This window comes from Acipenser ruthenus, chromosome 25 (assembly GCF_902713425.1).
Source record: "Acipenser ruthenus chromosome 25, fAciRut3.2 maternal haplotype, whole genome shotgun sequence".
Classification (NCBI taxonomy): domain Eukaryota; kingdom Metazoa; phylum Chordata; class Actinopteri; order Acipenseriformes; family Acipenseridae; genus Acipenser; species Acipenser ruthenus.
Window position 1 is genome coordinate 8,952,407 of NC_081213.1, and position 25,017 is coordinate 8,977,423.

The 25,017-nt window shown below is 41.1% G+C and overlaps 1 protein-coding gene across 2 annotated transcripts in view; it reads right to left on the reverse strand.

Annotated features, from left to right (window-relative positions):
- Positions 1-448: 448 nt before the first annotated feature.
- The window catches only part of LOC117414180 (protein THEMIS2), a 31,491-nt gene continuing 6,922 nt past the window's right edge, over positions 449-25,017 (reverse strand). Inside the window, exons 2-7 of one of the 2 annotated variants that reach the window (XM_058999568.1) lie at positions 17,165-17,305; positions 9,936-10,358; positions 5,968-7,106; positions 3,981-4,113; positions 3,541-3,637; positions 449-3,146 (exon numbers count right to left, since the gene is read on the reverse strand). In XM_058999568.1, the coding sequence (XP_058855551.1) occupies positions 3,549-3,637; positions 3,981-4,113; positions 5,968-7,106; positions 9,936-10,358; positions 17,165-17,305 (1,925 nt within the window). In that variant the 3' untranslated portion in view covers positions 449-3,146; positions 3,541-3,548. Of the gene's footprint in view, positions 3,150-3,540; positions 3,638-3,980; positions 4,114-5,967; positions 7,107-9,935; positions 10,359-17,164; positions 17,306-25,017 lie in introns of both variants that reach the window. The other variant, XM_058999567.1, reaches the window with a different exon arrangement.

Sequence of the window (25,017 nt, forward strand, 5' to 3'; positions counted from 1 at the left end):
ATTTTGTTGGCTAAAATTAAATTAGTAATTTATAGTGGAAGCCAGCCTCATAAAAGTTCAGCCCTGTTTAAAATGTAGCTGTGTTTTATATTATTGCTGTTCATTAAAAGTGCAAAAAATATGTCATTGTTGGGGGAAAGAAAAGGCTTCATCTAAAAATAAACCCCATGACTGGTGTTTGTATGGTAAGCTTATGACCACGTGACCTGTGTTCGTATGGTAAGCTGATGACCACGTGACCTGTGTTCGTATGGTAATCTGATGACCACGTGACCTGTGTTCGTATGGTAAGCTTCCCATGTGGTAGTGCTTATATTGATCAGTTCTGTTTCTGTGTTCTTCATACAATGAGTTGCTTCAACCCTGGGACCATTTGAGTCCCAATTCTCTGTGTATTTCTTGGGTGCTCTTGACGTCCTGCACAAAACCATGTTGGTAACAAGATCTCCAAAGCTGCTGAATAGATTTATTTCAAGCTGCAGTATCCTAGGTGTACAGTAAAAGTGTGTTGATTTTATTTAGGGAAGGATCAGGTCTAAAAAAATACATATATATCCATATGAAATCTTACAAAACAAATTACAACAAAGTTGATGAAGGCATTGGGCCAGTGGTTTCCAACCATGGTCCTGGGGACCTCCTGTGTCTTCTGATTTTCATTCCAACTGAGCTCTCAATTACTTAACTAAACACTTAATTGAACTGACAATTTGCGTAATTAAACTTTTTGAATTGTTCACGGCTCTTAAAAAGTTGCAGATTTCAAGTTACTTATAATTTAATTGAGCTCAGCTGTAATGAAAACCAGAAGACACAGGGGGTCCCCAGGACCAGGGCTGGGAACCAGTGGCCTAAGGTTAGATCCTTGGGAGACACATACAACTGCCCTGGTCTTCACTCAGCAGGCAGTACATGTATTTTCTAGTTAATGTCAGATAATGATACCCAAGTGATCTATTAGCCTGTGTACTGCGGGACGTAATTATACATAGAAGGAAGGAAAAGGTTATTTCGCACAAGCCGTACCATATTTGCAGTGGTTTATTGCTGCACAAACATTTAATCAAGTACATACAGAACGTCACTTTCTCAAAACAGCCAACGTTGTTAAAAATATCATGGTTCCAGGCAACTGTAGATAAGCTGACCACAATCATGCTGTACTTCACAGCAAGTTCACTGCAGACCTAGAACATGTGTTTCTTTTACTGCAGCACTATGAAGAACATTATCATTACCCTAGATAAGGTAACCCCAGATTAGTGCTAATCGGAAAACCAGCTGTCGCAGAAAAGCCTGTTTCTACTTTGGCATCCAGCAGTGGCTTCATTTAGCTCTGTTTACAGTTTGAACTCCCTCAGGTTAGCTTTGTATTTCCAAACACTAAGATCTTCAGTTTCAGTGTTTGTTTTCTCATTGTTGTCACAGATTTGTTTATATATTTTTATAGCACAACCTGCGTGAATATTAACATTCTCTCCTGGAGAGGCACAACATAATGATTCAACTCAGAACTGCTGCATGTGTAACTGCACTATCTCTTAGACTGTGGTTACAACGCTCGCTTGCAGTGCGCAGGGTGGCAGGTTTGCACCCAGCCTCCTCCCTGTTGCATACGCAATGTTTAAATGCATAGTTTGGATGCTTAGTTAATATTATATGGTCTGCTGTATGATACAAGCGCCACGACTGGGTTTACTGGCCGCTCTGACCCTGAGTTGGTGAAAATCAGCTTGCATCTCACACAGCTCCCCATTCTACATGTGATGCAATGCAGGGGGGGGGTTGCAGTCTTTGCTGCTGAAATGTTACAAATAAATTAAAACAATATGGGAAGCTACCTGTGACTCAACAGTCAAAAGTTTCACCATTTCTGATTATTATTATTAATAATGTGAGGCTTGTATAGTAATGGTTGATACGCAAACGTGGGTGCAAAAGGCTTTATTAGGATAGCACACAGGCGTACAGAGCTAGAGGGATAGTGCAGCTGTTTACTTACTAACAAGTCTCACTCACATTTCTCTCTCAACCTGCTTGCAGAGGGAGGGGAGGGTATCACTGGAACAGCACAGTGTGCTTTACCACCCATACTCACTGAGACCTGAATGAATACCACAAAACAGTTAAATCTTTAATGACTGGCTTTCTGAAAATAATATACAATTTGACTTTAAATTAATTACAAAAGAACAGTTAAGTAATATCCTGAGAGATTTCTATTCTGGGCTGGAATCCACAATGATTTCTTAAGTTTCTCTTACCTTTTTCTTAAGATGGATATTTTTTTTCTTACGTAAGATTTTTTCTTAAGTTCTATTCATGAAGGGTGATAATATAATTCTTAGCTACGAAATTCTTAAGAAATTCTTAAGCCGTTACCAAGGAAGCTAAACTAACTAATAAAAACACTCAATATATTTTTTAAATACCCCACTGTACTAAGTAAGCCCGAGGCGCTGTTGTTGACAAAAAGGGCTGTATTTTGGTGCATAAAAAAAACTTTTTCAAACTTTAAAACACATTTTGACATGTTTTTATGTTAAACTTTACTGAATAATTTACTGTATTTGGAGAACATTTGAACCACAAACGCTGCCATGATACGCAGCTACTAATGATAGAACGAGCTACGAATTTTATTGTCACCTCAAGAGTTCTTGTAAGTTTTTTTTCTTATATTTCAGAAAATATTATGTCTAAGAATCATTGTGAATTGCACTTAAGAAAAATTATGAACTTGTGAAATTCTTAAGAAGTTTCCATGGTAACTAAGATAAGAATTTTCTTAAATTGCTTTGTGGATTCCAGCCCTGGTAACAAATACCTAACAACGCACCAAGAAGTGACAATATCCAGCACAACCCATGCCCTCTCGTGCCTTATTGCTTAAACATAAAAAAGGATTCATATACATCTTAATCCTAATGATCTTGGTGATGGACCCTGAGTGTTCTGCTTCACTTAACTCTCGCTGCGGACATTATCTCAGATAGCAATGCTGAAGCATGAAGAGTTTAAAACACTCTAAGGAAGCTGACAGGATGGGATAGCACTTCCACTGTTCAGAAAGCAGTCAGGCATCAAACAGGACACCCAGAGGGCTTCAGGGGTCCTGAGAAGACGTCCTCAAATCACACCCGCTGCTGCTGGGGAGAGAAACACGAATCAGACATCTTACACCAATCAGACATTCAAACTGGGAGGGTCCTTGAAAAATGTGCTTCTTCATTACCCAGTTTTTGGTCTGCTAAAATAATAAATAATAAATCCTATTTTTTGCAATTTGTCATGCGACAACTAGGGAATTAACCAATCAGAGAACAGCTTCAATGCACATGGTCCTGCAGTATCCAATGACGGAGGTGTAATAGCGTCAGATATCCGTCAGATTTTGTAGAGACAAAAAAGAGCTATATTTGAAGCAGATTCACAGCTTCAATTGCACCTTTTTCATATCCAATGATACTACAACTACTACAAAGAAGAAGAAGAAGAAAGGGAGCAGAGTTTTTCCGGTCAGGATGTTTCCATCACTACCTGTGTTTTCAGTAGAACAGTATTGCCTCATGAGAGCTCTTTATGGAGTCCTCAATTGACTCGTAATCGTGATCGCTGTCGTCATCGGAAGCAGCAACTGAAAGACACAATAGGTTAGGCTAGCAGAGAAATCCTCCAACACTGTGAAGCTCTCACAGTTCTCTTGAGTGCAGACCACAGTCTTGGTGTTTCTCACACTAAACTCATGAGAAGACTAGCTCAGCTCCTTTTAAAAGTCAAGGTTTACCCTTGTATGCTAGCTGTAGCACTTTCAGATCGTTCTATTAGAATCTTTACTGAAGCGTTTTACCAACACACAGTATAATCTAAGAGAAAACCCTATTTATACCAGTAGTGATGTGCTGCATGACTATATCAGTTATTTCCATGCTACAACCAAATAGAAACCTTCCGTTTAGATTTCAGTCCTTCTGTCCCACCTTTGATTTTCTTCTTGGCCTTCGTGACTTTGGGGGTCTTGGTGTACTCGTTGAGGTGGGCGTCCTCCTTTCCCTTCCCCTTGGGTCTCCTGGGGGCTAGCACTGGGGGCTTCTCAGGAAAGCTGTTAAGAGTCTGTGTGATAAAAGAAAGGGCTGTACCTGTCCTATTATACTAACGCACCACAGTAAATCTTGTTTAAAAGCATATTTGTTTGAAAAGGCATTTCTTGGTACGTTGCCGTTAGGTTGTGAATTGATTTGAAATAGCTAACAAATAAAAATGTCTTGAGCGCTTTGAGAGGACCTGGTTTTGAAAGGCGCTATATAGATGCAATGTTGTTGTTGTTGTAAATCTTTACAGTAGGTTGCCGTCTACCCTGGTTTTTCCTGCTCATGTTTGTTATGTCATATTTCTTTTCGAAACTGGGCCTTTGAGACCTTTCCAATGAATGGAAGTACACGATAGGTAAGCAGTGCCAGATTAACGCAAGGGCTTTAGGGGCTGCAGCCCAGGGCCTCAGATTTTGAGGGGCCTAAAAAATATATATAATTTATAATACAATATCTAATAAGTCGTGTGTGACTGTCTGGATAGGAACAACAGGTCTGTTTAACCCAGCCGTATTGCGTTGGAGGAGAGCGGACTGCCTGATCATGACTTTTATCAGGTGTGTTGCGGCGCAAATGCGATGCAGATCAGAACCTGTAAATGTCTGACAAAGCAGCACCTAGGAAGTATGAGAGCGACGCTGAAAATCAGAAACACAACAAGTACAGCGCGAGGAATATATGTTAAACAAAACACCAACGCTGACATGCTATTTTAATACAATACCAACAAATGTATGAAGGTACCAGTACTTTGGAAAATACTAACGCACGCCTTAACCAGCGAGATATGATTGGCTGTCTCACTTCTTTGGCTCTGCGCTTCCTGCTACTTTCCTAATGGCTGATGGAATTTGCAGTTCTTAAGTGTAATAAACCATTAGACGCAAATTGGACCGGACCAAATGACACTGTAATGAATAAACCGTGGGGGCCGGATAAAGTACCTCTGAGGGCCGGATTCGCCCCGCGGGCCTTGTGTTTGACACCCCTGCTCTGGAGGGAACTGTGTACGTGAGTTAGTAACAGCTGTGGTAAAAGTCAAAGCTATCTATACAGTAACTTCACGGTTGGTTAACTGTACAAGGAAACAAGGCCCCCTGAGTGTCCAGACGCCCAAGACCTTGTCGAAGTAGCTAAAAGAAGTTGTATTCAATGGCTTTAAAACCGAAAGCTTTTATGACATTGGATTTCTTGCACAATGACTGTCTGTGTACAGCCTTGGGACGCCACGGCAGGAAAAATGTCAGCGGCCCGGAGAGGAAAATAGTCTTCCAATCGACTTCTAAACCAATGCTGAAGTTAATTGCGATTGATTGGTGTACTCAATTGTAAACATGAGGAAGGACAGCTGTTCTTGTTTTGAAATCAACATGTTAATGAATGGATTTATTGAATACCTGCTGATAAATATTTCTTAAAGATCTCTACTGTAGGACATAACGACTGTGAATCCCTTTAGAAATAAGTGGGGCTGTTAAATCTACTCTGAGATCATTTTTTGTATATAATTTAGTATCATGGAAAAACACAGATTTCTGGTTAGCTTGGAAAACTGTATCCCTACAACCCTCCCCCTGGCACTCACACTCGCACTCACACACACTCTCACACACTCGCGCACACACACACACACTCGCACACACACACACACACTCGCACACACACACACACAGACACACTCTCACACACTCGCGCACACACACACACTCACACACTCGCACACACACACTCGAAACACACACTCGCACTCACACACACTCGCACTCACACACACTCGCACACACACACACACACACACACACACACACGCACTCACACACACTCGCGCACACACACACACTCACACACACACTCGCACTCCCACAGTGATTCTTACCGGAGAGGGGCAGAGCCTCTGTGGGTTTTCAGAGATGGTGAGCTTGGCCAGTTGGGGGGGAATGGTCTCCACAGAGTGAAGGGGTGGGACTTTAGCCAGAGCCTTAGTCTTTTCTGGGACTTTTGACGAAGATGTCCTCCTCTTGGGCGGCCGGGGAGGCGGGGCCACGTCCGAGACGGTGAGCTTGCGGAAGTCATAGTAGAAATTGTCTGTCACTTCACATAAGTGCTGCTGCTTCAGGACAGGGGCCTTGTTCTTTTCCCAGGGCAGGGGGTCTTTGGTGAAGGAAACTGACATGTTGATCCATTTGGCAGGCAAGTAGAAGCAGTCCTCGGGGGCAGCTGGTAAGCTGGCCAGTACGGTGGGCTCCAGGGTGACCTCCTCCAGCCGCAGAGTGGAGAAGGTGCCCAGGAGATCATTCTCCAAGGAAGGGTCCCGAACCGCCACCTTCACATCCAGGGGCAGACTGAATTTCTCACAGATGTCCAGAATACTGTACTTTGTGTGGTCGCTGATCTTCTCCAGAAAGCTCCCTTCTAGGTACATGGGTAGCGAAATCTGCTCACAGTCCTCCTCATCATCATCACATTCATCGCTTACCCGGTTGCACACCAGCCCAGGCTCCTTTCCCAGGCAACTACCCTCCACCTGGCTTTGATCAAGCACCTCGAGCTGGTCTCCAATACTCAGGGCAGGGAGATCCTCTTCAAGGCTCTCACAGTATTTGGAGACGGTGACTTTCATGCCGGCATTCTTGCTGGCGGCCACAGAGAGGTCATAGACGGTGTGGAATTCTCGGGGTCTCCTCCGGAAGCGTCCCCCGTAGCTCTGCAAGATCAGGAAGTACCTCTTGGGCTTCTTGCCAGCCACAGTGGAGGCCAGGACCATCTTGGAGTGGAGAGCTCCGTGGATCAGGAGGTGGTTGCCTTTCCGCAGTGCCGGCAGCCACTCGCACTTGAAGAGAGGCTGGCTCTCGGGTCCCTCCAGGATTTCCGAGAGCGTTGGGAAGACGTCGTGAGGTTGGGACAGGATCTCGCTCAGGGATAGGGGGGAGATGAAGGTCACGTCTCTGCACTGTTCAGTCACATCTATCAAATCCACCTCCAGGGTCGAGGGCATCTTCACTAAGTTCTTTCTTACTGGAGAAGAAAGACAGAACACTTTGATTAATTTATTTTGTTAGATATATTTAAGCAAGATGGATCCACTGAGATGAAGCATCATGTTTTTAGTATGCAGTCACTGAGGTAAGGGACTAAAGACTCACTGAGGTAGGGCCTAAAGATTTACTGTGGTAGGGGGCTAAAGAATCGCTGAGATAGGGGCTAAAGATCCGTTGAGACAGGGGGCTAAAGATTCACTGAGATAGGGGGCTAAAGATTCACTGAGACAGGGGGCTAAAGAATCACTGAGACAGGGGGCTAAGGATTCACTGAGACAGGGGGCTAAGGATTCACTGAGACAGGGGGCTAAAGATTCACTGAGACAGGGGGCTAAAGATTCACTGAGGTACGGGGCTAAAGATTCACTGAGACAGGGTGCTAAAGATTCACTGAGACAGGGGGCTAAGGATTCACTGAGGTACGGGGCTAAAGATTCACTGAGACAGGGGGCTAAAGATTCACTGAGACAGGGGGCTAAGGATTCACTGAGGTACGGGGCTAAAGATTCACTGAGACAGGGAGCTAAAGATTCACTGAGAGAGGGGGGCTAAAGATTTGTTTGAAAGTTTGTTTGGTCGGGCATCTGCTTTACCAGGCTTTCATTATGCTTTATTGCACTTTGCAATGCTTTCACTGAGGTAAACTTTCAAGGGAAGCACTCCTGCAAAACAGATATGTGACTGGGAGTTGAGACAGGGAATTGAGATGGGCAGTTGTGGGTACTGCTGTCTTTGTTGCTTTGTCTTTCAGTGTTGTGCCCTTAGTTGCAAAATGGGGTTAAAATGAAGGAATATGTCATTGTGGATTATGAATAAAATCCCATTAAAAAACCAACACATGATGGCTGATATTCTATCAACCTAAACAGTAATTGATCTAAATGCTGTAACTGTTTAAAGAATTAATAAAAAAGAGTAAGTATTATCAGCTCAAAGCAGCTCAAAGGCAGTCTGTAGCCACAGCTACATAATGCAATGGACCTGATGAGTTGATGATACTGACACCAGCACATAACATTTACTTGCCTGTCTACTGTAGAGCTTGCTCTCCAGTTATTATTATTATTATTTATTTATTAGCAGACGCCCTTATCCAGGGCGACTTACAATCGTAAGCAAATACATTTCAAGTGTTACAGTACAAGTAATAATACAATAAGAGCAAGATAAATACAAGATAAATACAATTCAATAATACAGCAGATAACAGTGACAGTGATAGTTACATCAGGATATGATTAACTACAAAATACTACAGATTAAACACTTGGCAGATTACAGTACTCTGAAGTACAGGATTAAATGCAGTAAAACAGGGGGCAGATAAGAGCAAATAAAGCGCATTTAAGGAAGGGTGATAGTGTCCCAGGGAAAAAACAAAGGAGTTCTACAGGTGCTGTCTGAAGAGGTGAGTCTTAAGGAGGCGCCGGAATGTGGTCAGGGACTGGGCGGTCCTGACATCTGTAGGAAGGTCGTTCCACCACTGCGGAGCAAGGGTGGAGAAGGAGCGGGCTCGGGAGGCAGGGGAGCGTAGCGGAGGTAGAGACAGTCTTCTAGTGCAGGCGGAGCGGAGAGGTCGAGTGGGGGTGTAGGGAGAGATGAGGGTCTGGAGGTAGCTGGGTGCAGTCTGGTCAAGGCATCTGTAGGCTAGTACAAGAGTCTTGAACTGGATGCGAGTGGTGATCGGGAGCCAGTGGAGTGAGCGGAGTAGTGGAGTTGCGTGGGAGAAGCGAGGCAGAGAGAACGCCAGGCGGGCAGCGGAGTTCTGGATGAGATGGAGCGGACAGGTGGCGGACGCAGGGAGCCAGCCAGGAGGGAGTTGCAGTAGTCTAGGCGGGAGAGTACCAAGGCCTGGACCAGGAGCTGAGTGGCGTAGTTGGTGAGGAAGGGTCGGATTCTTCGGATGTTGCTCAGGAAGAATCGGCAAGTGCATGCCAGAGTGGAGATGTGCTGGGAATAAGAGAGGCAGGGGTCCAGGGTGACTCCGAGGTTCATAGCAGAGGAAGAGGGAGAGAGTGTGGTAGATTCCAGAGGAACAGAGATAGAGAGATCAGAGGAGGGGGAGGAGGAGGGAAAGAAAAGGAGGTCAGATTTAGAGAGGTTGAGTTTGAGGTGATGCGTGTGCATCCAGGAGGAAATAGCAGACAGACAGGTAGAGATACGGGAGGAGATGGTGGAGTCAGAGGTGGGGAAGGAGGAAAATCTGAGCATCATCAGCATAGAAATGGTATGAGAAACCATAGGATGCGATGAGGGGGCCCAGGGAGCGGGTGTAGAGAGAGAACAGGAGAGGACCCAAGACTGACCCTTGGGGAACTCCTGTTAAGAGAGGGTGAGGTGTGGAGGTTGCTCCACGCCAGGTTACCTGGTAACTGCGGTTGGAGAGGTAGGAGGAGAACCAGGCCAGGGCAGTGCCAGAGATCCCCAGTTGAATGGTAAGACGTTCACTTTGAACTGCATGCTTTATACAGTTCAATATATTTTTGATTCACATTATTAAGCAATTATTAAATGTTCTCAGCTGATGAGCCTGATCCCTGTCGCCAGGGATTTCATCCCCTGTGTGGAAAAGACCTATTGAGAATCCCCTTTTTAAAAGTTTACCACAGTATTCTGGCACGGTATCATTGCAGTTTCACCATGCTTTCCCCATGGTTATACTGGCATTTACCACAGTTTACCTTGTTTTGCCATGTTTATAATTATACCTTAAAATACCTGGCTATTCTTTACAATGCTCACCTATGCTTTGTTTACTTGCTGTGCTGTTACTATAGTAACCCTCTAGAAGGATAGTGGTGCTTACAGTGCATGATGGCCTGGATCTCATAGACAGGGCAGAGCAGCAGTGCGCCCTGGGACTGGCCCTGGCGATCGCACATCCTGACCCGGCGAGAGCAGAGGTGAGGGGAGGCCAGGAGCTGGGACAGGGAGTAGCTCTGCTCGTCCAGGCACTCGTAGAACTCCCCGTGACAGGACAGGGGGATGTGCAGGGAGACCTGCTCCTGCTCCCCATCCATTATGCAGTGAGCTGTCCGCCGGCCCCCACGCTCCTCCACGCTGACGAAGGTCAGGGGCTCCCCGCTGCGCACCACCAGCCCGTCGTAGAACACGTCCACGCAGCTCACGAAGCAGAAGGACCTGTCCTCGTCTGTGCCCGTCCGCACCATGGTCACAATCTCCTCCACTGTGGAGTAGGGCAGGGACTCTGACAGCAGCTCAAAGGAACCTGGGAAACAAGCAAGAGGAAGAGGCAGTAACTGTCAGGAGATACAGAGCCAGCTTCCCAGCGTTTCAGTGTGTTTAACATGCTTAACACACCTGTGTCAAGGGAAAGTGTGTTTGAAAACAGACAGTGGAGGTACTTACAGGCTTTTCATGCCATGGTAGCTACACTCACTTATTTCTATTCTACATCTATTAATGTGTTTGTGATGTCATTTACTACATAGTTAACAATGTACGGTCTGCTATTCCTTTCTATTTAATCCTATAGGCATCAGGGTACTGAGTCTATTTATTCATTTATTTTCCTTTATTCTTCTGTATTGTACATCACCTCATTTTATTTATTCTAAAACTACATGTTATGATCATTTTTTGTAAAGTGTTGAACTATTGCTTCAATTTGTGGCAAAATATACCATAAACAAGGTTGTTAGTTTTGCATGACTCAATATCTAACTTCTCTATTTGCAATTTCACACATTATATATATATATATATATATATATATATATATATATATATATATATATATATATATATATATACAATACTGTGCAAAAGTTTTAGGCAGGTGTGAAAAAATGCTGTAAAGTAAGAATGCTTTCAAAAATAGACATGTTAATAGATTATATTTATCAATTAACTAAATGCAAAGTGAGTGAACAGAAGAAAAATCTAAATCAAATCCATATTTGGTGTGACCACCCTTTGCCTTCAAAACAGCATCAATTCTTCTAGGTACACTTGCACAAAGTTAGGGATTTTGTAGGCATATAGTCAGGTGTATGATTAAACAATTATACCAAACAGGTGCTAATGATCATCATTTCAATATGTAGATTGAAACACAATCATTAACTGAAACAGAAACAGCTGTGTAGGAGGAATAAAACTGGGTGAGGAACAGCCAAACTCAGCTAACAAGGTGAGGTTGCTGAAGACAGTTTACTGTCAAAAGTCATACACCATGGCAAGACTGAGGACAGCAACAAGACACAAGGTAGTTATACTGCATCAGCAAGGTCTCTCCCAGGCAGAAATTTCAAGGCAGACAGGGGTTTCCAGATGTGCTGTCCAAGCTCTTTTGAAGAAGCACAAAGAAACGGGCAACGTTGAGGACCGTAGACGCAGTGGTCGGCCAAGGAAACTTACTGCAGCAGATGAAAGACACATCATGCTTACTTCCCTTCGCAATCGGAAGATGTCCAGCAGTGCCATCAGCTCAGAATTGGCAGAAAACAGTGGGACCCTGGTACACCCATCTACTGTCCGGAGAAGTCTGGTCAGAAGTGGCCTTCATGGAAGACTTGCGGCCAAAAAGCCATACCTCCGACGTGGAAACAAGGCCAAGCGACTCAACTATGCACAAAAACACAGGAACTGGGGTGCAGAAAAATGGCAGCAGGTGCTCTGGACTGATGATTCAAAATTTGAAATATTTGGCTGTAGCAGAAGGCAGTTTGTTCGCCGAAGGGCTGGAGAGCGGTACACGAATGAGTGTCTGCAGGCAACAGTGAAGCATGGTGGAGGTTCCTTCCAAGTTTGGGGCTGCATTTCTGCAAATGGAGTTGGGGATTTGGTCAGAATTAATGGTCTCCTCAATGCTAAGAAGTACAGGCAGATACTTATCCATCATGCAATACCATCAGGGAGGCACATTATTGGCCCCAAATTTATTCTGCAGCATGACAACGACCCCAAACATCCAGCGAAAGTCATTAAGAACTATCTTCAGCGTAAAGAAGAACAAGGAGTCCTGGAAGTGATGGTATGGCCCCCACAGAGCCCTGATCTCAACATCATCGAGTCTGTCTGGGATTACATGAAGAGAGAGAAGCAACTGAGGCTGCCTAAATCCACAGAAGAACTGTGGTTAGTTCTCCAAGATGTTTGGGCCAACCTACCTGCCAAGTTCCTTCAAAAACTGTGTGCAAGAGTACCTAGAAGAATTGATGCTATTTTGAAGGCAAAGGGTGGTCACACCAAATATTGATTTGATGTAGATTTTTCTTCTGTTCACTCACTTTGCATTTTGTTAATTGATAAATATAAACTATTAACATGTCTATTTTTGAAAGCATTCTTACTTTACAGCATTTTTTCACACCTGCCTAAAACTTTTGCACAGTACTGTATATATATACACACACACACACACACATTGCTGTGCAAAAGTCTTAGACATGTTGCATTTTTCTACTCTGATGCATTATGAGCATCAATAATTTCCTCAAAGCCTCCAATAGTTTTCTACTATTATAACAACCTTGACTAACATATAGAAGGAAAAACACTAAGTGAAATAGCTTGCATCACTTGATTTTCAAGGTGTGGTATCCGAAGCATAATCAACAAGTACAGAGAAACATCATCTGTAATTGACAAACCCAGGACTGGAAGACCCAAAAAGCTGTCTAACAAGGATGAGCTATACCTGAAGATAACATAAGGAATAGAATGCAGACAAGCGTTGAATTGACAACAGAACTGGCAGAAGGCACAGCTGTCATTGTCCATCAAATCAACAGTACAAAGGTAACTCTTGAAATCAAAGTGATGCAAGCTATTTCACTCTATGTTTTTCCTTCTTTAGGCAAGTCAAGGTTGTTATAATAGCAGAAAACACTAGTTGGAGGCTTTGAGTAAATTGTTGATGCTCATAATGCATCAGAGTAGAAAAATACAACATGTCTAAGACTTTTGCACAGCAGTGTGTATATATATATATATATATATATATATATATATATATATATATATATATATATATATATACACACATATATATATATATATATATATATATATATATATATATATATATATATGGGTAATCCGTATATGCAAATTTCAGCATTACAAGATCCCATTTAAAGCATGTGAAAGTCGCAATTTTATTGGCTTTTGTAATGCTGAAATTTGCATACCCTGATTACCTATAATTTTATAGCTACTACTTTCTCTCTCTTAACTTGAAAGCTACTTTTTTATCTATCTATCTATCTACCTATCTATCTATCTATGTGTGTGTGTGTGTCATGGAGAATGGAAAACGTGAGATCCATGAAGAGACGCCAGTAGATATTGGGTAGGAATTATTGGAATTATTGGAATTATTGGAATTATTCCTCACTTTAAGTTCACATCTAACACACTGCTTCACAGAAGTTGAGGCTCCTCTTATTAGAAACAAGACTTTATTTCAGTAAGACCCGAAAGAGGAACCCGGGACCTCTGACAACACCCTCTTAAAGAGAACTGGACTCCTGGGCAGTGTGGCATTGTCAGCTTCTCCTTTCCTGACAGCTTCATCTGCTATTAACATGCATGTGCATTTATTGAGAAATGTATTCATCAGTCTGTCTTGAGCCTCTTATTGAAATGTATCAATCAGTCTGTCTTGAGCCTCTTATTGAAATGTATTCATCAGTCTGTCTTGAGCCTCTTATTGAAATGTATTCATCAGTCTGTCTTGAGCCTCTTATTGAAATGTATCAATCAGTCTGTCTTGAGCCTCTTATTGAAATGTATTCATCAGTCTGTCTTGAGCCTCTTATTGAAATGTATCAATCAGTCTGTCTTGAGCCTCTTATTGAAATGTATTCATCAGTCTGTCTTGAGCCTCTTACTGAAATGTATCAATCAGTCTGACTTGAGCCTCTTATTGAAATGTATCAATCAGTCTGTCTTGAGCCTCTTATTGAAATGTATTCATCAGTCTGTCTTGAGCCTCTTACTGAAATGTATTCATCAGTCTGACTTGAGCCTCTTATTGAAATGTATTCATCAGTCTGTCTTGAGCCTCTTATTGAAATGTATTCATCAGTCTGTCTTGAGCCTCTTACTGAAATGTATTCATCAGTCTGTCTTGAGCCTCTTATTGAAATGTATTCATCAGTCTGTCTTGAGCCTCTTATTGAAATGTATTCATCAGTCTGTCTTGAGCCTCTTACTGAAATGTATTCATCAGTCTGACTTGAGCCTCTTATTGAAATGTATTCATCAGTCTGTCTTGAGCCTCTTATTGAAATGTATTCATCAGTCTGTCTTGAGCCTCTTACTGAAATGTATTCATCAGTCTGTCTTGAGCCTCTTACTGAAATGTATTCATCAGTCTGACTTGAGCCTCTTATTGAAATGTATTCATCAGTCTGTCTTGAGCCTCTTATTGAAATGTATTCATCAGTCTGTCTTGAGCCTCTTACTGAAATGTATTCATCAGTCTGTCTTGAGCCTCTTACTGAAATGTATTCATCAGTCTGACTTGAGCCTCTTATTGAAATGTATCAATCAGTCTGTCTTGAGCCTCTTATTGAAATGTATTCATCAGTCTGTCTTGAGCCTCTTACTGAAATGTATTCATCAGTCTGTCTTGAGCCTCTTATTGAAATGTATTCATCAGTCTGTCTTGAGCCTCTTATTGAAATGTATTCATCAGTCTGTCTTGAGCCTCTTACTGAAATGTATTCATCAGTCTGACTTGAGCCTCTTATTGAAATGTATTCATCAGTCTGTCTTGAGCCTCTTATTGAAATGTATTCATCAGTCTGTCTTGAGCCTCTTACTGAAATGTATTCATCAGTCTGTCTTGAGCCTCTTACTGAAATGTATTCATCAGTCTGACTTGAGCCTCTTATTGAAATGTATTCATCAGTCTGTCTTGAGCCTCTTATTGAAATGTATTCATCAGTCTGTCTTGAGCCTCTTACTGAAATGTATTCATCAGTCTGTCTTGAGCCTCTTACTGAAATGTATTCATCAGTCTGACTTGAGCCTCTTATTGAAATGTATCAATCAGTCTGTCTTGAGCCTCTTATTGAAATGTATTCATCAGTCTGTCTTGAGCCTCTTACTGAAATGTATTCATCAGTCTGACTTGAGCCTCTTATTGAAATGTATTCATCAGTCTGTCTTGAGCCTCTTACTGAAATGTATTCATCAGTCTGTCTTGAGCCTCTTATTGAAATGTATTCATCAGTCTGTCTTGAGCCTCTTATTGAAATGTATTCATCAGTCTGTCTTGAGCCTCTTACTGAAATGTATTCATCAGTCTGTCTTGAGCCTCTTACTGAAATGTATTCATCAGTCTGTCTTGAGCCTCTTATTGAAATGTATTCATCAGTCTGTCTTGAGCCTCTTACTGAAATGTATTCATCAGTCTGTCTTGAGCCTCTTACTGAAATGTATCAATCAGTCTGTCTTGAGCCTCTTATTGAAATGTATTCATCAGTCTGTCTTGAGCCTCTTATTGAAATGTATCAATCAGTCTGTCTTGAGCCTCTTATTGAAATGTATTCATCAGTCTGTCTTGAGCCTCTTATTGAAATGTATTCATCAGTCTGTCTTGAGCCTCTTACTGAAATGTATTCATCAGTATTAAACATCCTGTCCAGGACATTTCAATGTGGTGATAATGAGTAGGGTGACACCAATATTAGTGATATCGCACTGCTGTTTGAAGTTAAATGCCATTTAAGAGACCAGGGGAACATCTGAAACAAGTGGTCAAACGTTTTGCATCACCATATAGAATTAACATTAACTCAGATATTTGTTTTAAAGGAAGGGCAAGGGCTGACAAGTCACCTAGTAAACACAGCGAGAGACGTCACAGCCAAAGATACAAGATAGAGTGCTCAGTATCTTCTGCCAAAACTGTTGCTATTGGACAGTACCACAGAGCATGGCCGTAACTGCCTATCTCATCTCCTGAAAAGTGCTGGCATGTCAGGGAGTCTGAGGAAAGGTGTGTGTGCTTTGTGATTTATTCATGACAATGGACAGTAATTCAACATTCCTACAAACTGACAAGTATTACTGCATATTTTACCCCAGATCCCTCGCCCGCTTATTAATGGGGTAGACAATATACCCTTCATTGGATCCCAAGAAAGGATATACAGTATATTAGAAACACACTGATTCACCCATCTGCATTTCAAAAGAATTCAGAGCCAAAGCAGAATAGGGCACAAGTATTAGTCTGGTGGATAGTTTAGTTTTGAAGATACTGAAAGTAATTTATGAAGGCCAGATCTTTCCTGCAGCCTCTAAAAAGACAGAAACTTCCTCTAAACTGTGGCTTAGATGGTTTACCTGCTATCAGAAAATCAGGATTGTGCCAAATGGGAGAACATTGAGGGGGGTGCAGGATTGTGCCAAAGGGAGAGCATTGGAGGTGGGTGCAGGATTGTGCCAAATTAACCCTATCAAAAGCCTACTCTGTCTAAGGAGACAACGACCAGTAGGATTCTTACTTTTATCAGCCAGATGCATTTATTAAAAAGACGTCTAGTACTAGCTGATGAGTGCCTGTTTTTCACAAAGCCAGTTTGGTCTGAATTAATCAGACATGGAAGGGCCCTTTCTAGCTGTGACGCAATAGTTTTACTTTCTATTTTAATATCAGTATTTATTCATGATAATGGATGGGAATTGGCACAAAGTGAAGGAGCTTTATTTTTTTTCAGCAGAAGAGAGAATAAGGCTGTGTTTATAGGCTGTGGCCGGGAATTAAAAATATAGACATGATTAACCAAAAGTGCTTATAAAATTCAATTAGATATCCATCCTGGCCAGTGGACATTCCAAGAGGCACGGCAAACACAGCTTTATTAAACGCTTGCCATTTAGTTAATGATATGACGTCCGTCTTTGAACTGCAAGGGCATTGGTTCCTGTCCAGCTCTTGCTTCTCCATTGAATTGAAAAGGCTGAGATGCTGCTGAGCCACTACACAGTGTAGCTTGATGAAAGCAGGATGCTGAAACCTGTGTCTACTGGACTAACATGTTTGATTTGATTTACCTTTGTAACTGAGCGGCAGATCGAAGGTCTCTTTGGTGTTCACATCCTCACAGGAGACCTTCAGGAGCTCAGTGCTGATGACCTTCACCAGATCCCCCGTGGACAGACAGACCTCGCTGCCAGACATCTCGTACACGGACCCTGACACACACACACACACACACACAGACAGAGTTATTGTTCATGAGACACCATTAACCTTCATGGTGAACTGTAGTTAACCTTCATGGTGAACTGTAGTCGTCATTCATGGTGAACTGTAGTTAACCTTTCATTATAGATGGACCAATAACCCATGAGCAGGTTGCTTAGTGCCATACTTATCCTTTAAAAAAGTTCCCCTAGTAAAAGCCCAGCAAAGTGTAATGAAGCACAGTGAAAGCATGGTAAAGCATAGGCAAGCATTGTATATCACAGAGCGGCATGGTAAAGCATATTCAAATTCATGGTAAGGTCTGTGCTGTGGTAGTGCAATAACCACAGCACTTCATGGAATATCCTGTTTATATAACAAGTACAATGTAATGGAAAAGAAAACATGTTTAAACCTGAATTAAACAGCTGAATTCAGAGAATGACTTTCTTTAGATCAAGCTCCTAACTGCTTAGCAAAGTGGTGTCATTTTGAAACAGTGCGATTCTAACATGCTGCCATAGGATTTGAATGAATGGGAAAGCAGGTAGAAAAAAAAATTCGCTCAGCAGTGTTGAATAGGAAGCAGTTATTAAACGCTAGATCTGTGAACACATGGTGCATTAAAGAGTGAGTAGCAGGGTAAACAACGTGTTCATTAGTGGTGTAAACTTTGGACAGGAGCTGAAGTTAACTGAATAGCTTCCTAAGTAACTTCAGAGAAGAGTCTTCACTGGTAAACACATCTCTCTCGACTTGCTGGAAAGCGACACACACTCATCTGTTTCTCAGCTTCAGCCTCAGTTACTAAATGACTTTATTTGGACTGCATTCTGTATTGTTATTGGCAACAGTAAAAAAAAAAAAAATTAGTAATATATTTTACAACAATAATAATAATAATAATAATAATAATAATAATAATAATAATAATAATAATAATAATATCAGTAAGATGTAACAGATTACTTTTTAGAGCTAGTTCTTGAAACGGTTCTCGAAACACACATAACGAAAATATGCTGCATCAAAGTCTACTACATATTGTGCTACTGTACTTTACACTTGAAGCATTTAAATACTGTACAGCAACTGACTTGCATGTAAACCTTCAGTGCTGACAAATGTGAGTGCTATTAATCAGTGTGATCATAACTGAAGTGATTTTCTCAGAAGTCTCCATTGACTGCCATTATATTCTGTCTAGGACATTTCAATGGCGGAGGGTGACACTCATAAGAGTATTATTTGAATGTGGGGAGGAAACAGAACTTGTCAGGTTGTGATGGTTTCCTGAGGAAGCAAGCTGAAACTCTCTAGTTCTCAGGCCACTGACCCCCTCTCCTCCGCCCCCCCTCCCCTCCCCCCCTTTCAGTATTTACATGTACCAGAAGTAAGTTGCCAATTATAACAGATTTACAGATTTGCTGTCTCTTAACCTCTTCAGTGCCTTCAAAGAGAGGTCTTGACATACTGTCTCTCCTACCTTTGCTCAGGTAAAGGGCAGTGTTGTGTGATGCACTCCCGTTACAGATTCTGTACCCTGTCAGTAAGGTGAGGTTAAAAACTCTATGAGCAAAACTACAGACAAGCCTGGCTTGCACAGTGGTGAAGACAGTCGCTTGCAGCATGCATCGACAACGAGGCTTGTCATGACTATATTTTTAAAGGTTGTAACAGTGTATGAACAAATAAGTGTGGTCTGTTTAAAAACACACTGCCTCTATCTGGCCAAGCAATGTCTCATTTGGGTCTCGTTCAAAAGTGGAAATCTTGTGAGATGTCATCGCCAACCAGGTTTAGAGATGCAACTGCAATGGTTCATCTGAGGATTATTTTCCAGCTATCTACTAATGAAGAACAATCAAAAACAGTAAGTATAACTGTTATAGATGTATAAAACACACATTAGGAATGTTACCATGTAATACACACATGTGTAAGCGATCAGGATTGAGGGCAGTCTGTGGAACTGGCAGCACACGCAGTCATAGACTACATTATCACCGCTCCTCTCCTAGATTAGATTGACAATGTGCTGTTGTGTGTTTGCAAAATGTTTCAGGATTTTAGTAGAATGATGGAAAAGTGCTATTCTTACGCTGGCAACAGGAACACAAACAGAATTATCCACTATATAATATATGAATGAAACCCAAGCACAGGTTTTACCACGTTTCCATGAACCTCAGAACTCAGGAAAGTGCTCGAACTGCCCCCCCTCACCTCCGTTTTCGCTTCCAATTCGGACGGGAGCCCCAATTCTCTGGTCCGATTTCATTCTTTGGGCTGGCCTGAATTCTAAAGTCTGAACTCGGGCTGGGAGGAAATTACATCACTAAATGTCAATCAGAAATATTGTAGGGGGCGGGAACGTACCGTATAACGGGACATTTTGGTTGGTATTAAATTCAGCATATTTGCTGCCTTGGGAAATTTTGACTGTTTTTAAATTGCCGCTTTTCACTTAGCACATTCACAAAGAATAATGCAACGCAGCTTTGCATCTATACTTTTAATTCCAAAAACAAATAAATGTTTACTTAATTAAATCTGTCTGGTAAAACAGTATCTCATTTTCAGTAACTCCTTATAGCATCTACACACAGTGGAATGACCACAGTATCATGTAATTGTGGGGCAGTATTGTCACGTGTGAAAACTTTAACAATACAAAGTCAAAACGAAAATGCTTTCACTTGCTTCGAAATAATTTCAAACTGGTTAATAGATTATCGACAGTAACGATCAACCATTTTGTTACAGACTTTTTAACAAGTCTGGCATAGACAATTGTGTCTGTTACTTAATTAAACCCTTGAAAAAAACCCACAAAAATGCTTAACATAAAAAAGAACAGTCCTACTACATTAACATGCACAGTTTCCAGTGCCTCTGGGTTTCTAATCACATCAGATCAATTCCAGATTTTTTAAATCCTTTGATGGAAATGTCCGGTCTACTTTTAATGTTTTCAAGTAAACTGTCTTCATCACTGCCATTCGTATATCCACTTTGACATCTGACACATTATTCCCCTTGTCCAGAGCTTCTTTAACCTATTCTGCATACCAGTCTACCAGGGGCTGGATCGCTATGAGTACTGTATGCAACCATCTGGTGATCCAATCAAAACTGCCAATATAAATGATCCAAAATAAATTATTAGATAGATAGATAGATAGATAGATAGATAGATAGATAGATAGATAGATAGATGATTATGTAGTGATAGAGCAATGTATATATATGTGCGTGAAACAAATGTGAAAGAATATCTAGATGGATTTATCTTTTAAATTGTTGGCAATCTGACTATAATACCATGTTCACGTCTTGACATTTAACTCGCAAATATTTCTGGGGAAAATCAGTAGTATTTCCTTCCCAACTCACGTGATAACTCACGTAACTCGGAAAAGTATGGAAACATCACCTTTTTACCAACTCGAGTTCTGGGAGAATTCAGGCCAATTCAAGCGCACTTGAGTCGACTCAAATTGGCTGTCCATGGAAACGAGGTATAGTCTAGCACAGGGGTTTCCAACCCTGGTCCTGGAGAGCTACTGTGGCTGCTGGTTTTTGTTTCAACCAATCTCTCAGTTACTTAATTGAACCAATTATTATCTTAATTAGTCCAGATTAGCAGGTGTTCCAGATCTTTAGCTACTGATGATGTAAAGACACCTATAAAACCTGCTGGAGAGGGGCTCTCCAGGACCAGGGTTGGAGACCCCTGCTCTAGCATATCGAAGAACTCTTTTTTCATGTAAAAATAGAACAAGATTTTTAGCAAGTTGTACAGCAAGTCACTTCTCTCATGGATAAAGCAGAAGAACCGTTGTCAAAAGTACCATTTTCACTCTTACACTACAGAGTACTTCCTCAAAGATGCATGTGAATGACTGTTTGAACTCCTACAAACTCTTCTGTCTTGAGAGCTGTTTGACTCCACATTGTGTAACAGTTCTTCTTGCTGAGACCAGAAGACTGCCGCACCTTTCCCAACGCAGATGCTGCTTAGGGGGAAGTGATAATCAGATGAAAGATTCCTTGAGCTAAAGGCCCGGGTTCAGGCCATTCCAATCGCTGTGTCTCCAGCAGTCAGGTGATTATGTGACTGATGGCTGCTCGTGACCAGAGGAATGTGCCACAGTCTTTCACTACTACTCTCTTACAGGAGGGTGTTGGGTAGGACCTGCCATGCCAAGAGTCGCTCAAGACGACAGGAAAAGATACTTGCGCTTGCTTGAACTTTACACTAGTTGAAGCTCTCCCATAGCGCTGTTTCCAATAGCATCTCACCCTCCATTTCAACTGTGCAGCGTTTTGGGGACAGTACTGTGCAACGTAACAGTGAGAAGGGTACTTGTGTCTCCCTATAAATTATAAATTGCCCTGACAAGGTAAGCACAACAAGATGTTCTCTAATCCTTTGACATTTTAAACTTACAAAAGAATCATGGAAATTGATTTTTTTTTTTTTTACATAGCTTTGTAAACTAGTTTTCATTGGGAATATTCACACACAAATATATAAACAGTATATATGTATTTGATTTTTAAATACAACTGTGGCCAAAACTTTTGCCTCACCCTATAGAATTAACTAATTTTGCTTTATAGAGTCGAATGAAACCTGCTGAATAATGTTAACATATTGAATTACAAACAGCTGAAAAAATTTAAAGAATGTGATATTTCAAAATTTAACATGAAATACTGTACTACTATTACGGTTTCTGGTAGACTTTTGTGATAGTAGTTTGTAGTTTATTTGATTACATGATGTTAAATAAAACTAAATTATGTTCAGCTATACATGCAGGTAATTTATAAGGGAGTCTTTAGTCTTTAACTGCAGCTGATAAATAATTTACTTGAGTTCAGATAATTACACATATTGCAGTAATAGCATCAAATATGGTGTTAATTATTAACCCAGGCTCACACTAAAGCTTATGTAGCACAGAAGACCTGATTATCATTCAACAAGGATTCATTGTGCTTCTTTTCAGAAATACCCAGATTAGATTAATCATCAACAAAATATATTTTAAAGATTTATGGGTTGCAGAACAAAAATTCGTAGCAATGCACAAGAGAATATCAGCTCATGTAACTGCACACCTATTTATTTTATAGGTCTCAAATGTGCAGTTTTGAAAGAAACACATGTTCTAGCAAACATGATATCTGGACTACACTGTCTTGTACTTCCAGGGTCATTTCACCTGGAGAGTGAAATTGTCCCCACCCCTTCACTGGCATATTTCCTGTCAATAACCAATCAGCTGTTTCCACTAGTGACTGACATGCTTTCAGCCAGTAACAATTGCCTGTAAAATGAACAGCACAAGTAACGTTACATTCAGAGCTGTAGATAAAGTTGCTTCATAAAGTCGAATGAAACTTGCTGAATAATGTCACGTTAACATATTGAATTACACACTGCTTTGAGGTTTCCCATATATTTCATAAAAAACTGGCACAAATTTCGAAATCTAACATGAAATACTGTACTACTATTATGGCTTCCGGTAGACTTTTGCAATATGATTTTGTAGATTACATTATGTTAAATAAAATATATAAATTATGTTCATACAGTTTTTTGGTTTTTTTATTATGTCACAATCTTAAAACTGTAGATTATGCAAAATATTTGTCCATAGCTGTACATCTGGACAGCATGATAAGATAAGAAACTGGACCAAATGACCACAGAGTGTTCTGGTACTAACATCATTAAGGATATGAAACTTGCCTTTAAGCTGAGGTTCAACGTGCTGAATCTGAGGGCCTTTCCCTGGACTTTCCTTATTGCTGTGTGAGTTTGGTTGGTAGTGCGGTTTCAATCTACCTTTATTGCTGTGTGTGTTTGGTTGGTAGTGTGGTTCCACTCTGCCCTTATTGCTGTGTGAGTTTGTTTAACACTTTAATAAAAGTGTATGGTTTCACTCTACACCTTGTGTGCCGTTGTCTCTGCTTGACTCCTGGGGTTCCAAGAATCTACATTTAAATAAAGAGGGTTTTTTTCCACTCAACAGATGCATCGATGGATTCATACACACTTAGCCTAGACCATAGGTGCCCATTGACTGCATTTGGTATTGTCCTGTGTACTGCATATTGCAGGGGACACAGCGACGCACACACACAGATCATTTGGTATTGTGCTGTGTACTGCATATTGCAGGGGACACAGCGACGCACACACACAGATCATTTGGTATTGTCCTGTGTACTGCATATTGCAGGGGACACAGTGACGCACACACACAGATCATTTGGTATTGTGCTGTGTACTGCATATTGCAGGGACACAGCGACGCACACACACAGATCATTTGGTATTGTGCTGTGTACTGCATATTGTCAGGGACACAGTGACGCACACACACAGATCATTTGGTATTGTGCTGTGTACTGCATATTGCAGGGGACACAGCGACGCACACACACAGATCATTTGGTATTGTGCTGTGTACTGCATATTGCAGGGACACAACGACGCACACACACAGATCATTTGGTATTGTGCTGTGTACTGCATATTGCAGGGGACACAGCGACGCACACACACAGATCATTTTGGTAAAGAACTAATATTCAAAGTCTTATTTTAGTATTTGAAAATGGTAAAATAACAATTGTTCAATTTCTTTTTATTTATTTTGTATTCATTTTTGCGAAAATCTAAATAAAATATTTCCTACCCTCTCAGAATTTGTTACCAGTAATCATCACTATCATGTATTTTTATTATTTGGATGCAGATATTACATTTGTGTCATGCATGGTAATTGTGCAGTTTTCCAATGGTTGTACTGTGCATTTACCATCATTATTTTAGTGTGCTTTACTATACCTCTCTGGGTTTAACTCTGCTCACTGTACCTATGATTACCATGCCTTCACTGTGCTTTATTACACTTTGCTATGCTTTTGCTATTGTCAGCTTTTACTTTGGCTTTCTAAAGCTTGTAGGTTTTTTTATACTCTCACAAACTCCAGCAATGCAAAGTGTCATGAGAAGCATTTTTTTTTTTTCAAAAAGAAGAAAAATAGTGAGGTGTTATAAAAGCACAGTGTGCTTTTGTTTTTAACACAAACTGTGTTACCCTTTATTTTAACATGTTTTTTCACAATGCATGCTTTGTAGCACATTTTAAAATGTCTTTAATAAGTCACATATTGGTCACATATTGGTCTAAAACACCTCACCCACTGCACCTCATTTGCAACTTCTGTTATCCCACAACAGTCTGATATGGAAAGCAGCAGCCTGTTGCTAAGCAGAGCCCAGAACCAACTCTATAAATGACCACAGAAAAAGAAATACTAAGACTTACACACTAGGGCCCTATTGAAACAACTGCAAGGACTGTTTAAGGGAATGTTTTGTTGTTTTATTAAGGACTGATTTAGTTCATTGAAATCACATTCATGAAACCTTTTCAGCGGTGTCTCTCGCTAGTATGAACACGTCGTCTGGGATTGGATCTGATTTTACTCAACGTGCCCTGTAGTTATTCCAAAGCATCACCCCCTTGATATCCCAGGAGGACTTTACCACAGCTGCATAATAAAACACAGTAACGAATCAAAAGGGCTGATTCTATCTTCTCAGCCCTGTCATATTTTTAATAACGCTTCATGAATTAACACAGATGCAGAACAGAACAGTGTGCCCCGGACTGGATGGCTTGGCAGTTCA